Below are 16071 nucleotides of genomic sequence, written 5' to 3' on the forward strand. Positions count from 1 at the left end.
CAAATCATGGAAAGAGCCTAAATGTCCATCACCTGATGAATGGATCAAGATGTGGTGTGTGTATATATATATATATATATATATACATATACAATGGAGTATTACATGGCAATGAGGAAGAATGAAATATGGCCATTTGTAGCAAAGTGGATGGACCTTGAGGGTGTCATATTAAGCGAAATAAGTCAAGCAGAGAAGGATAGATACCATATGTTTGCACTCATAGGTCTAAAAGGAGAGACCTGGCAGGGGACCATGGGGAGAAGAAGGGGGAAAAAGAGCAGGGGAGAGTGAGGGACACAGATCAAGGGAGACTACTGAATACTGAAAACAAACCATGGACTGAAGGGGGAGGGGGAGGGAGGGAGGGAGTGATGGTCATGGTGGCAGGCACTTGTGGGAAGAAGCACTGGGTGTTATATGGAAACCAATTTGACAATAAACTGTTAAAAAAATGAATAAAAAACCAAAAACAAAAATTTCATTTTTCAATTGCCAATCAAACAGAAGACCAATGATAGAAATCTCATGCACCAATAGGAGACCGCTGAGGAGAATTCTCTTTTGCTTCCCTTGAGTTAAGGTCTGTAAAAGTTGCACAAATTCAGAGCAAAAGTCATGCCTTAATCAGACCCAATGAAAAATGATACAAGTACTACTTGAACTCACTTCATTTAACAAACCGACATTCCATGAAGTACCTTTACACATACCAGATCAGCAATGGGTCAGAATCATGCTTCAAGAGCGAAGTGAAAACTATGGTAGTTGTCAGATAAATTATATAATTTTATAATAATGTAGTAAAAGTAATGGAAAGAAACTCTAAAGAAGGAAAGTATCTAATTAATATCCTTCTGTCACTTCAGTGTAATTGCATCCATGTGAGATGGATTTCTAATGGTTAAACATTATACAGGTCAGTGTGGCACTGGCGTGAGGACAGACAAATAAAACCAATGGGAGACGAATAAACATGAACAGAACAAATCCACACATACATGGTCTTGTGATTTTGGTGCTTGATGTATTAGATATTCATATGGAAAAAAAATTAACCTTGATCACTACCTCATGGTATAGTCAAAAATTAATCTGGGATGGACCAAAGACTGAAATGTGGAAGCTAAAGAAACCACGCTTCTTAGAAACTTCATAACCTAAGGGCAGGAAAAGATTAGATGAATAGGATACAGAACAAAATTAAAGTGAAGAACTTCTGTTCATCAAAATACACCACTGAGGGAGTGAAAAGACATGTTAAATTGAGAGAAAATATTTGTAAGGCTTCCTTTTATCCAGAACACATTTTTTAAAAACCTTACAAATCAATAAGAAAAATACAGATAACCCAATAAAAAACTGGGTAGGAGACTTCAAAAGACACTTCACAGAGTTATTTCCAGCAACCAAAAAACATGAAAAACAACTGTTCAACATCTTTAGTCTTCAGAAAAGTGCAAATCACAAATGAAATACCACCACACAATTTCCACAATGGCTAAAATTGAAAAGATTAGCACTATCCAGTACTGGAGAGGAAGTGGAACCACCGAAATTCTCACACATTTCTGGTGGAATAAATTGGTACAAACACTAAAAAAATGCCTGGCCGTATCTACTAATGCTATAAATCCTACCACTCAGATATTCTATTCCTATGTACACACACGAGAGAAATGAAAACTTACATCCACCAAAAGACATGTATAAGAATATTCATAGGATCCTTATTTACAATACCTAAGAATTGGAAACAATCCAAGTGTCTGTCAATACATTGTGGTGTATTTCTGTAATTGAAATTACACAATAACTGAAAAATAAAGACTGTAGACAACATGGGTGAATCTTACAAATATGTTAAATTGAAAGGAGTCAGATCCAAAAAAGTTCAACTGTATGTATCTATTTATGTGCACACAAAAATAGGAAATAGAAGTCAGACAGTGGTTTGCCTTAGGGGTACTGAGAAAAGGCATAAATAAGCCTTCTGAGGTGCTAGAAGTATTTTATATTTTATTCTGGGTGGAGATTAATAAGTATACAGAACTACAAATATTCAACTAATTGTATGTGTAAGATTCGTGTCCTATCAGTTACATCTCCACTTAAAAAGAAAGTTCACTTGATCTTTTTATTTATATTATGTAAACATTGAGAATCAACCATGTATTATAAAAGTACCCAAAATTCATAGACGTGACCATTGATACTTAATGTACAAAAGAGCTTTATGAAGCACACATTCATAAGTTTTGTACATTTTCCAATTGATAAAGTTGAACTATAAAAATTTTACATTTGAAAACATTTAGTCTACTGAAAACTTAATATTTCATATATTAGAGCCTCTCTTTTAAAAAATTTTTTTTTTTTTTTACAATTTACATCGAAGTTAGTTAGCATATAGTGCAAGAATGATTTCAGGAGTCGAATCCTCTACTGATTCATCCCCTACATATAACACGCAGTGCTCACCCCAACTGGTGTCTTCCTTAATGGCCCTTGCCCATTTAGCCCTCCCCCTACCCACAAGCCCCTCCAGCAACCCTGTTTGTTCTCTATATTCAAAAGTCTCTTATGGTTTATCCCCCTCCTTGTTTTTATCTTATTTTTGTTTCCCTTCCCTTATGTAGACCCTCTCTTTTTCTAAAAAAATGTATACAACTAGAAACTAAACAGAGTGTACTTCCTGTGACTGTTTACCATGACATTTTTCATCTCTTTTATAGTTAGGTGCTCTTTTTTCTTTTCTTTGTTTAAGTTTATTTATTTGAAGAGAGAGAGTGTGTAAGCAGGGGAGGGGCAGAGGGAGAGGGAGAGAGAATGCCAAGCAGGCCCCATGTGGTCAGGTTAGGAGCCCGACACTGGGCTTGATCTTACAAACCGTGAGATCATGACCTGAGGCAAACACCAAGAGTCGGACCCTTAACAGACTGAGCCACCCAGGCGCTCCTCTGATTTTTTTAGAAGAAAATGAAAAGGCTGCACCATAAAAATTACAAAAAACATTTTAAGACTATTCCACTGTCAACTTTAGTTTTATTCTTTCAAATATCTTCCATTTAAAGTCCTCTAATGTTTCTTTCTGTTCCATAGCTTCTTAGAAGGCCATTCATCTACTTTCAAAAATAAAAATAAAACCAACCAAAAAAAAAACCCTCCTATTTTCAAGCTTACTGCAGTTTACATATAGACTCCTTTTGCTCTGTCTACATGCATATATGTTCTAGCAATTGACACAGAACTAAAGTGTTTTTTAAAACCACTTTATTGAAAGGAATGATTGATGTAACAAAGAGCTGGACTTACTTAACGTATATAATTTGGTGAGTTTGGAGACATGTTTACACCCATGTCCCTTGAGTATTCAAATCTCCAAATTCAATGCCATAAAACATACCCATCACCTCCAAAAATTCCCTCTTGTCTTATGTATTTACTTATGGAATTAAAGTTTTTAAGTTGATAAAAATACCCAAGATAAATCTTAAAATGCAAATTAACATTTGCATTTTCAAATAATTACAACTTTTTATTTAACATAATTTTATTTAAAATTTAAAAAGCATTTTAACTGAGAATATTGTTTCTGTTTTCTTGGCAGCACAATCTGTAAGGAATAACATAAGACTCAAACTCCACGTAGGACAGCATTTCTCAAACTTTAACATGCGTATGAATGACCAGGGAATCTTCAAGGGCATATTCGGATTCAGCAGGTCTAGGCAAACCTAAGATTTCTGAATGACTGAGAGGCTCAGAAGGGATGTCAAAGCTTCTGGTCCATACATGACACTTCGAACAGTAGAAGAATATTCCAAACACAAACTAAATTCTAGAATTTAAGTCACAATTTATTTAAATGACCATTTAGTTTAATTTCGTTTACTTTTTTTCTCCCAGAGGTCTGGGTAAATTAACCCTGACCACTATTAATTTTATTTTGGTTTCATTTAGGACACATGTATCACTATATTGAAAAGAATTTTGGCAAATTCCTGTCTTAAATTACTATGGCCTTGTGTATTTTGCAGCATAGATACATATAAACGGTTCCTGACTTAAGGTTCAACTTAGAATTTTTGATTTTTACAACAGTGTGAAAGCAATACACTGTATTTCACATTTTGAATTTGGATTTTCCTCCCCAGGCTATGAACACGCAGGGCCCTTCTCTCCTGTGACTCTGGGCAGGAAAGTGAGCCGCAGCGCCCGGTCAGCCAGGCGGTCACAAGAGCACACGACTGAAAACCACTCTGCGCTCCTACAGCCAGTCTCACTTTCAGCACAACGTTCAGCAAATTGCAGGACATAGTCAATGCTTTAATTCTGGGACAGGTTTTGTGTTAGACGACTCTGCACAACTGCAGGCTAATGTAAGACAGGGCAGGCTGAGCCAGCATGTTCTGTGGGTTAGGTGTATTAAATGCATTCTCAACTCAACAACACTTTTAGGACAGAACCCGGTCGTAAGTCGAGGGAGATTGTACTCCCTGTGGACACTGCTAGGTTTGCAGTCAGTGAAAGTTTCAAGAGCGGGTGAGAAGGAAGGAAGCACACAGACTTCATACTCAAGTGCTTCATACTGCTTTGTTAGGGAAAAGATACAACTGTCAATAAAATGCTGTCCTTGGAATGTATTTCTTATAGCAAATACAGAATTAGCTTCCAAATATGTTCTTTTAAAGGCACAGAAGGAATCATATTAAAAGAGCCCATTTCCGGCTATCTCTTTATTTTAAAGGCTACTCTTCCTAATAGTTTTACCATATACTTAAAATTTTATTAACAAAAATTTCCACCTGGGTGCTTTGCTAATGAAGACCATTCTGAGTAAGTGTTGTTTTCCTTATAGGCTAGAATATTTTTAAAAGAAGTGAATGATTTATAAGATCCAGAATAAGAAAAAATATAACTAATATAAAATTTAATGAAAGGATAATTCTTGAAAGAACCCTGAAACGGCTGCAAATGTAAGCAACAGGTAAGCTGTAAACAGGATCATATTCCCACCTCGATTTAATGTTGAAATATCCCTAAATATAGCCCAATTCATATCTGAGAAAAACAGAATCAAATTACAATGAATTCCTCTTCCCCCTGTGTAATGCCCTATTTTGTTCTAGGTTTTAATTGAAGTATGCCATCCTTATTATCCATTTTATTTTCTTACTTTCTTGCACCTTTTGTTTTAACTTTATAAGAGAAAATACATAAGAACTTAGTGAGTAAAAATAAAATAGAATAAATGGATAACCATTTGGGAAAAATAAAAAAATCCTTCTCAGCACGGAAAAGAATAAACTTCCGGTAGATTAAAAATTTGATATAAAAATGAAACCACACAAACGCCTAGGAACATGCATGCATCTAAATAACTTTATTAAACAATCTAATATTGTCCCACTGACGGATGCTATCATATATTAAATTCTAATGTATTTTCTGGTTGTGGGGAAGTTTTGTAGCAACACATACTACCAAAGGGAAAAACAACAAAAACAAAAACACAAAAAATCTTTCAGATTTTACTATGTAAAGATGAAAAGTAATGGGCCAGAAAATACTACACACAAATGTAAGGGGCAAATAATGACCTGGAAAAAATAACTGTAATAACAGTGACAGTTAACATTCCTAATGCATAAAGAGTATCAGAAAATAAGACAAAACCTAGTAGGAAAATGGCAAAGGATATGAACAAGCACCTCACCAACAGCCAGTAAACATATTTTCAATGTTTATTCTCACTAGAATCATTGAAATACAAATTTAAAAAAATGATGACACTTTTTGCTCATATATCGGCAAAGGCATTTTAAAATGCCATTACCCAATGTTAGCAAGGCTGGCAGTCTAAGCAGGAGAAAGCATAGCAGATTTGAGAAAACAGATGAAAGGTAAATAGGAATGGCTGCTTAACCAGATGTAGGACTGCCATGATGGTGGGCTTCACTGAGGCTGGAAATGGTGAATTTTAGTGAATCCAGTCTGTGTGTCTACCTCATTTTCTTTGGCAGTGTCCGCAGTCAGTGTTCAAAAGAGAAACTGACAAGCTTAATTCAGGGCTGCAAAGTAGGCATGGTAAAATGAAAAGGGTACAAGAGATAATAAGCTAGCACAGAATGAAGGGAACTAGTCATTCACGTAAGTAATATTTAGCAAGTCCCATGAGATCTGGCATATAGGAAAATTATTTTCCTTTCTTATTTACTTATGTAACCATTTTAACCATTTGTGTGTGTGTGTTTGTACTAATTTGTGCTCACTACAACTGATACGACAAATATACAAAGCATCATAAGAGGCTACTATGTACAACTATATACCAACAAACTGGACAACCCAGAAGGACTGCAACCTGCAATATTGAATTCAGGAGAAACAGAAAATCTGAATAGACAATTACTAGTAAAGAGGTGAAATCAGTTAAAAAATCTTAAAGAAAAGCCCAAGACTAGATGACTGTTATATTTTACCAAACATTTAAAGAATTCACACTGGTCCTTCTCAAAATCTCCCAAAAAAACAGTTTGAAATGTCTCCTTTTTTGTTTATAATTTTGATTTGAGTCCTCTATTTTGCTTGGTCTACCTAATAGTTTGCCCATTTTGTTTATCTTTACAAAGAACGAACTCTTAATTTAGTTAATTCTTTCTATTGTTTCCCTGTTCTGTATTTCATTTATTTCTGCTCTAATCTTTATTATCTCTTTCCTTCTGTTAACTTTGGGCTCAGTTTGTTCTTTCTATAGTTCCCTAAGATGTAGAGTAAATTTGGGCTTTTCCTTGCTTCTTAACATAAGTGTTTATTGCTATGGACTTCCCTCTTAGAACTGATTTTGCTGTATCCCACTACTTCTGGTATATAGTATTTCCATTTTCAGTTGTCTCAAGAAACTTTATTTCCCTTTTAATTTCTCTTTTGATCCTTTGGTTGATCAGGAGTGTGTTGTTCAATTTCCATATTGAATTTTCCAGTTTCCCTCTTGTTACTGATTTCAGTTTCGTATCATTGCGGTCACGGAAGATAGCTGATATGATTTAAGTCTCTTTGAATTTGCTAAGATTTCTCTTGTAGCCTAGCTTATTTCCATCCTAGAAAATGTTCCATGTGTGCTCTGAATCTTTAGAGTGAATTATTCACTTCAGTTAATGTACTTTTCAACTCCAGAATTTATTCTCAGTGTCTTTTCAGGGTTTCCAACTCTTTATTGTTTCATTTTGTCCACACATTATTCTTAACTATCTCCACATCTTCCATTAATTTCTGGAGCATCTTTAACACAATTATTTTAAAGTCTTTGCCTAGTAGGTCTGCCATGTGTATCAGAAATAGTTTTTATTGTTAATGTTTTCCTATGAATGGTCCATACATTCTTCTTTCTTCGTGTACTTTGTGATTTATTGAAAACTGAACATTTCAATGTAATAATTTGCTAAGTCTGAAAAGGAGATTCTCCCTTTTCCCCTGGGTTTGCCATTTCCTGTTACTGTTTTTGGTTTTTTTAAATTGTAGTAGGCAGTCACCGTACCAAGGATCAGCTTGAGCTACAACCTTAAGGACTTTCTCAGTTCTCTTCTGAGCCTACCTACACCTTTCCCTGGACATGTGTGGTTACTTTCTATTTATCCTTGTGTATAGAGTTGCTTTTGAATTCTTAGTCTTTAATGCATGGCTCCCAAAGGGGAAAAAAAGAAAACTTAAGGGAATTGGGGAAAAAATTCACTGGCCATTGAAACTCCCAGGAAGTCACTGTGCCTGAGGAGGTTTTGTAACAATGGGGGAATGCAAAATCAATGGTGCCCGTCTTTGTACCTTTGTGATCAGAGCACAGATTCCCTTGAGATTTGTTGGAGGACAGTGATCTTTTTGCCCACCCTGGCCCAACAAGATGTGTACAGTGTGGCCCAGGAACAAGTGCACAGCTGCCTGTCACATGCCTGGGGGTAGAAGACAGACTGTTGCTACTGTGCTAAGTTCAAATTGACCAAAAGTTATCACAACGGATCGCAACTTACTCTCCAAGCCTTCATCTAGAAATTGCAAGCTTTCAATTCTAGAATTCGAAAATAATGACATTAGACAGATTCTGTCAGTGCAATTTTTGTCTGGGGAGAGAGACAGATTACTGGTGCTTCCAACTTCACCACCTTCCCTGAAAATTATTGTTGTATATTGATCTTGTCACCAAATAAGTTTCTAAATACATTTACTAGTTCTAAAACTTTTCAATTAATTTTCTTGGGTGTTTGAAGTAGATAATCATAGCATCTGTGAATAACCTAATATCTCCTTTGAAGTAACTTATACCTCTGATTTTTTAATCTGGTCTATTATTTACAAATGTGATTGGCGAGCATTCTTGTCTTGTTCTTTCTTGAATGAGAATATACTGGTAGTGCTTCTGTGTTAATTATGTGGGCTGTTAGCTTACCTTATCTTCATATGGTTAAAGAAGAAATTTTACTTTCTTATTTACTAAGATTCTTCCTCCAACAATTTGATCAATTTTCATGATAATATAAAGTTTTCTTATTTAACACTGAGATATTTAATGTATTTTCTAACACTGAAACAATCTTGTATTTCTGCAAATAACTCATACTTGTTTTGAACATAATGCTGGATTTGGCATCATAATATTTTTAACTTTTTTTTTTTAATTTAAAGTGACTGATTTGCGATTTTTACTTTTGTACTGTCTCTGAAAGGCTTTTATGTCAGTGTGACAACACCTAAAATGAACTGGGAAGTCTTCTATATTTTCCTGTGTCTGGATAATTATCTGTTCATAGGTGTGAATGAAGCTATTTGTATAATCTGAACTAAGCCTACCAGCATGGTCTTTAATAATTTTTCTTCCCTTGCCAGGCATATTCAAGTTTTCTACTTCATTTTTTACCTTTTTTGTCAACTTAGATTGTCTTAAAATCACTCTCTTAATTCAGATTTTCATTTTATTTTAGTGTAAGAGTGTTACATTTTAATATGGTATTTTCTAATAAATTTTAGTTCTTATCTCTGGTTAACAGCTCAAATTTCTGATACAATAATTTGTAATTCTCTTTTTTCATTGGTTAATGAATTGCCAGAAGGTTGTCCATTTTGTTGATCTCAAAAAATCAATTTTTCCCGTTCCTAATTTATCATTGAAATTTAATTCCATCTTTCCTTTTAACATTTTGTTTTGTTGTTCCCTTTTAAAATTTCAAAAATATGAATGCTTATTATATTATATTTTCAGTCTTTAGCCCACGTTTTCCAACTGGTCAAACTTTGGGTAATACACACATCCATGCACTTTTCCACATACTGCAATCTGGTCCCTGTCCTTACCACAGCTAGCATTGTTCTCAGTAAGTCACAGGTCACTGTACATTGTCCATGATAACAAATCTACTGTCCTTTTTTACTAGAACTCCTTATACAATACCTGTCATTAACCATGTCCTCCTTCTTGAAACTTTGTTCTCTTGCCTTTTCTGATAGTGCCTTTCCTCACCTTTCTCCTGCCTCTCCTTTCATCCTCCCTCAGCATCCTACCATGGTGGGCTTCTTTTCTTCTCTTAAACGTTAGGGTTTCCCAAGACTGTGTGTCTGCAAATTCTGCTCTTATTAAACAGGATTCCTAGGGACCTCATCCAAATCCATGGATTCAACTCTCTAAACCCAAATATATAGCTCCCAACTAGATTAGACAAATTACAACAGGATATGTCACTCAAGTATCCTGTCTAATTAACGTAAGCAATATAATCTTTAGCCTATAAATTTTACATGTTATAGATACTTGTGACTGATATCAATATTCCCAGGTTGGTAACATACGAATTATTTTAGGTTCCTCCCTCTCATGTGCCCATATTCAATCAGTCACCAAATTTTGAAGATTTACCTTTCCCCCTTAAGAATGTGTTCCTTCATGGCCCTTCCTAGAGTCTCTACCTTAGATCATCATTTCAAAAAAACTACCTTGATACTCCCATATCTTGCTGTCTGCACCGTCTCTCTACCTACATGCTACGTCACTTTCCAAATGATTTTTTTTTAATTTTATTTATTTTTTTTGAGAGAAAGAGAACCAGCGGGGAAGAGGCAAAGAGAGAGGGGGACAGAGAATCCGAAGTGGACTCTGTGCTGACAACAGAAAGCCCAATGCAAGGTTCGAACTCACAAACCATGAGATCATGACCTGAGCTGAGTGAAGTTGGATGCTTAACCAACTGAGCCCCCCCAGGCGCTCCCCAGGTGATTTTTTTTAATAAATGAAGTATTTGTTTACTAGTGACTCACAGCTTGTGTTCTTACGTATTCTTTTTGTTTCCCCTACTTAGAATGGCCTCTGTCTACTCCCTTTTCTACCTATCTACATTCCAAATCCTTCAAAGTTTAAGTCTTAAATTTCCCTCTCTGTAAAGCTCCTTCTCCTTTTGTGCTAGCATTGCACCTCAAGCATATGTCTTTCATAAAACCTGTGGTTCTATAGCAACCACTAATAATTTAACTATTTTCCACTAAAGGAGATGCAACCGGAGGCCAACCAATCTTGTTTGCCACTGTACTCTCATCAGTTAGCACATGCTCATTCATGTTCACAGTATACATGAATTATTTTTAACAATTTCTGTTTAAGTAAGAACTCATGTAAACATATACATAACCAGAACTGTCAGAGAAAGGCAGATATAGGCTTTCACTCATATATTGGAATCTGAGAAACTTAACAGATGACCATAGGAGAAGGGAAGGAAAAGTAAGATACAAAGAGGGAGGCAAACCATAAGAGACTCTTAACATTTTTTAAATTTATTTTCGAGAGACAGAGAGAGATAGCATGAGCATGGGAGGGTCAGAAAGAGAGGGAGACACAGAATCCAAAGCAGGCTCCAGGCTCTGAGCTAGCTGTCAGCACAGAACCCGACGCAGGGCTCAAACCCACTAACCGTGAGATTATGACCTGAGCCGAAGCCAGATGCTTAACCGACTGAGCCACCCAGGCGCCCCCATAAGAGACTCTTAAATTCAGAGAACAAATATGGTTGATAGGGGTGGGGAAAATGGGTGATGGGCACTGAGGAGGGCACTTGTTGGGATGAGCACTGGGTTTTGTATGAGAGTGATGAATCATGGGAATCTATTCCTGGAGCCAAGAACGCTGTATGTTAACGGACTTGACGATAAAAATTTTTTTCAATAAAATTAAATAAATAAATAAAATCTTAAAAAAAAAAGAACGGATGCTAGTAAACTTGTATAAACAAAAATACATGCAACAGAAAAAATACAAATGGGTCCAGGTCCATAAATTCATGGTGCTCTTCCAAAAGAATTTGAGTCATATAGGGGGTCAGACTCCTAAGCTTCTCTGAGCTTGGGAATGTAAAAACTGACCAGGTAACTCTGGATTGTAATGCTACTAACTATTCTATACTATATTACAAATTTGCGTCTAATATGGCCAGACTATCAGAGTGGTATGATTAAAAGAAAAAAAAAAAAAGCTAGTACAGTGATTGTGATGCATCCTTAAAAGACTTGAGTTCTTAATAATAAAATAAAAATAAAGAAGGGTTTGCTTATTATAAACCCATTCCTTCCTTAAGGTCTTACCACCACACACTGGTCAACTGAAAATATTAGCTCTTGGGACTCTTTCAAATTTTTGTTGTGTTGATTCATTTGTTGGGGGGGGAGTTTTTTTATTATCTTGTTTATTTTCATAATTAATTGCAGTATATAACTCAAAGGAGCATAAATTTCTTAAGGACAAAGCTGGACCATCAGAGAGTAAAAATATAAGCAACCTGTTTAGAAAAAAACATTTAGTAAGAGTTCCAGTTTTCCAATCTGTATGTCATCTTAGCCCTGACCTAAATATAGTAAGTTTTCTTTAATTACAAACTTTTGGTTATAGAAAACTGGTAGTGAAACTAAGGCTTGAGATTCTACCTCCAATTATGACTCAATGTTATACTGTTCCAGGAACCCAGTCTATAAACTCAGATCCAGTAAAGCCATCTCAAAATAAATTGAGTTGTTCACAGGAAGAACTCAAAAGAACACTGTATGGAATGGGAAAAAATTACCAATGTAAAAACAGTAAAACAACACTTTTAAATGTGGAAAACTCATATTCACATAGTTTAAGAATTGCATGTTTCAAACATACCTTATCCATTAATTTACTTGCATGAAGACTCAAGCTACTGAAGAATATTTTTTTGCTTAGCAAATGCATCTCTTCAATGGTAGTCAATAATGTAGTTCCACTATTCCCAACAATGCCACTAAAAGCAAAGAACATTTCAGGTTGCAAAACAAGGCTAAAACCATGAGTTCTTTAACTGAGTATAATTCACTTAAAGTATCTAGATTTAAATAAAAGAGTGTATGGAGAATATAAGCTGAGAATTAAAAACAACAACTTTAGTTTCATACACAAATGACAGTTTTTTACTTAGGTGATAAACAAATGTTTTCAGTGTTTCACAATCTCTTTTAGAAAAACAGACACTTATAAGATGCAAATTTCTCCATTTTTCTCCATTATGGCGAACGCATGTCTTGATTATCCAAGACTTAATTTTAATTTGAAGAAAGCCATTCCACTGATAACTATTTATAAAATATTTAAATTTTATTAACACTGATTTATTCTTTCAATTAAAAAATCTTACACCAGAAGTGTAAGCCTGGGTGGCTCAGTCGGTTAAGTGTCCTCCTTCGGCTCGGGTCATGATCTTGTGGTTCATGAGTTTGGGGCCTGCATTGGGCTTCATGTTGACAGTGCAGAGCCTGGAGCCTGCTTTGGATTCTGTGTCTCTTTCTCTTTCTGCCCCTCCCCCACTTGTGCTCTGTCTCTCTCTCAAAAATAAGTAAACATTAAAAAAAGGTAAGTAAAAATAAAAAACTCTGACCTCATATATAAATTATAAAATTTTTCAATTTTTACATGACTGCCTAAATAGCAGTATATTTAGACTAATTATGAAAAATCAGGTAATATTTTAAAGTATTTAATTATTAGCACACTCTATATTCCTCAATTTGCTATTTATAAGGATATTTCTTAGACCTATCTAAGGAATTTCTCATTTTTCCCAGAATGTAAGACAACCATGTATATAAAACAATTCCCAATTTTATTCTCTTACTTCATGTACTCAAAGTCATTTAAAAATTAGGAGAAAAGTATTTTGCTGATGTGAAAATATACCATAATCCAGTAGGAACCCTAATTTCTAATGACACAATACCATCTTACTATTCCTAAAAGAAATTTAGATTGTTGAAAACAAATATAATGGCATTAATAAATACCATTAGATAGTAAGCAAAAAATACAGCAAATTTACAGAAAACTGATGTACTGCACATGACTAATACCATAAACGTCAATATATTCTGACACTAAAACAAACTGGAATGAATTCTTACATAGGTAATGTAGGCAAAGCAAATTAACAGTTAAAAAATATATAAACAGCAAAATAAAAGCAAATTCCTAAACAGGTAGCATAATACATATGTTTTAATAAAAGAAAGTTTTTCAGTTAAAAATATTATAAGCTAAACACCAAAATAAATGCAAAGAAATTCCCACACATGCCTATGCATACAGTAAAAATAAGTAAGCCTCTGAATAGCATAATATACCAAGCAACAGGGGAAAAAAACTGAATGGATACAAACAGAAGCTGGTATTTTAAATTTTTATTAATGTTTATTTATTTATTTTGAGAGAATGAGTGAGTGAGTTGGGGATGGGCAAAGAGGGAGGAAGAGAGAATTCCAAGTAGGGTTTGTGCTGTCAGCAGAGAGCCCGATGCGGAACTTAAATTCACAAATCATGAGATCAATTATAACCTGAGCTGAAATCAAGAGTCGGACACTTAACTGAATGAGCTACCCGATCACTCAGAAACTGATATTTTAATGAAAACTTTGGAGAGATACCAAGATGTGTTTACATTCATTTAAAAAAAAAATCGGAGTTATCACCCATATTTTGTACTTACTCAGATCCAGAACTCACTAACGCTTGCAAACTACTCACTGGGTACCAGTAACTGGGCCACGTACTTATAGATGGTTATTGCATTTCACTCCATATTTCTACCCACATGTTTACCCACTGTTACCTGAGTTTTCAATTTTAAGTATCACTTACAAAAGCCTTGCTACAGAAGATGAGAGTTAAATTCTCTTAACATAATGCTCAGACCCACCACAACATACCCAAACTTCATCTTTCCCAGGCTCCCTCATACAGTTAATATCACTGGGTTCTGGTGAATAAATATCCAGTGTTTACATTACTACAGGTATATAAATACTATTCAGATCTAACCAAACCATCAGGGAATTCAACAGAAGGGAAGGAGCAGGCTGATGAAGAAGACAAACCCCAGGGTCACAGCCTTGCAGCACGCCTAGAAAGCAACCAGTCCAGACTGGAGAAAGCAAATGAGGGCTCCAAGAGGGATGTGGGAAGGGGAGAGAAATTGGGAAGGACTGACTATATGGTGAGAAAATGTGGAGTCCACTTAAGAGTTTGGGTCTGCAGTGATAGCACTATTAGAGATTTATCCAAAGGATACAGGGGTGCTGATTCATAGGGGCACATGCACCCCAATGCTTATAGCAGTGCTATCAACAATAGCCAAATTATGGAAAGAGCCCAAATGCCCATCAACTGGTGAATGGATAAAGAAGCTGTGGTATATTAATAAAATGGAATACCACTTGGCAATGAAACCAAATGAAATCTTGCCATTTGCAACAATGTAGATGGAACTAGATGGTATTATGCTAAGTGAATTATGTCAGAGAAAGACAGAAATCATGTTTTCACTCATATGTAAATTTAAGAAACATAAGACCATGGGGGAGCAGAAGGAAAAAAAAATAGTTACAGAGAGGGAGACAAATCATAAGAGACTTTTTTTTGATATTAGAAAGAGCATTTATTTGTGAAATATCTAGTACTTTTTTAAATAATAGTTTATTGTCAAATTGGTTTCCATATAACACCCAGTGCTTCTCCCCACAAGTGCCCCCCACCAGGACCATCAGCCCTTTACCCCCCCCACTCCCCCTTCAGCCCTCGTTTCGTTCTCAGTATTCAATAGTCTCTCATGATTTGTGTCCCTCTCTCTCCCCAACACTCTTTCCCCCTTCCCCTCCCTATGGTCCTGTTAGGTTTTTCCCGTTAGACCTATGAGTGCAAACATATGGTATCTGTCCTTCTCTGCCTGACTTATGTCACTTAGCATGACACCCTTGAGGTCCATCCATTTTGCTACAAATGGCCAGATTTCATTCTTCCTCATTGCCATATAGTACTCCACTGTATGTGTGTGTATGTATATATATATATATACCACATCTTCTTGATCCACTCATCAGGTGATGGACATTTAGGATCTTTCCATGATTTGGCTACTGTAGAAAGTGCCGCTATTGTACATGTGCCCCTATGCATCAGCACTTCTGTATCTCTTGGGTAAATGTCAACTCCCTCACACTATTCAGGTCTGTGTTCAAGTATCACCTCCACCAAAAAGCCTTTAGAACAGCTGCATGCGCATACACTTGCTCTTACGTGGTCACTCCCTACACTTTATTTCCTTCTCCTTCTTTATTTCTCCTCAGTGTCCTTATCACTATCTAAATTATTTTATACTTGTTCATTTGTCTCCCCCATTAGAATATAAGTTTAAGCTGTTTTGTTCACTGCCATATCTTTAGCATCTAGTAGAATGACATCTGTAATCAATTTTTTAACTGATTAAATAAGGAAATATGTGAACAAGTAAAAGAAGTACATGGAAAGAAATGCATCAAAAGGTCCAACTGTCATCCTCAAAATTATCATCTTCCAAGATAGAAAAATTGTAATTCTCAGAGTCTAAGAAATCTACTAGCTTTAGAATCCAAATGACTTTTTTCTTAGCATTCTTTGCATTAGAAACTGAGTTATCTTTATCTTCAAACAATAAATTTTGTTCAGTACCATCATGGGTATTACTACATAAATGATTTAAAAATACCACTACTTTT

General features: G+C 35.4%; 1 protein-coding gene across 3 annotated transcripts in view; it reads right to left on the reverse strand.

Moving 5' to 3' along the window:
- The window catches only part of COG6 (component of oligomeric golgi complex 6), an 87242-nt gene that overhangs the window by 39621 nt on the left and 31550 nt on the right, over window positions 1–16071 (reverse strand). For all 3 annotated transcript variants that reach the window (XM_029936835.1, XM_029936834.1, XM_029936836.1), the window contains exon 13: window positions 12179–12296. In XM_029936835.1, the coding sequence (XP_029792695.1) occupies window positions 12179–12296 (118 nt within the window). The remainder of the gene's footprint in view (window positions 1–12178; window positions 12297–16071) is intronic.

The sequence above is a fragment of the Suricata suricatta genome, chromosome 4, assembly GCF_006229205.1.
Source record: "Suricata suricatta isolate VVHF042 chromosome 4, meerkat_22Aug2017_6uvM2_HiC, whole genome shotgun sequence".
Classification (NCBI taxonomy): Eukaryota; Metazoa; Chordata; class Mammalia; order Carnivora; family Herpestidae; genus Suricata; species Suricata suricatta.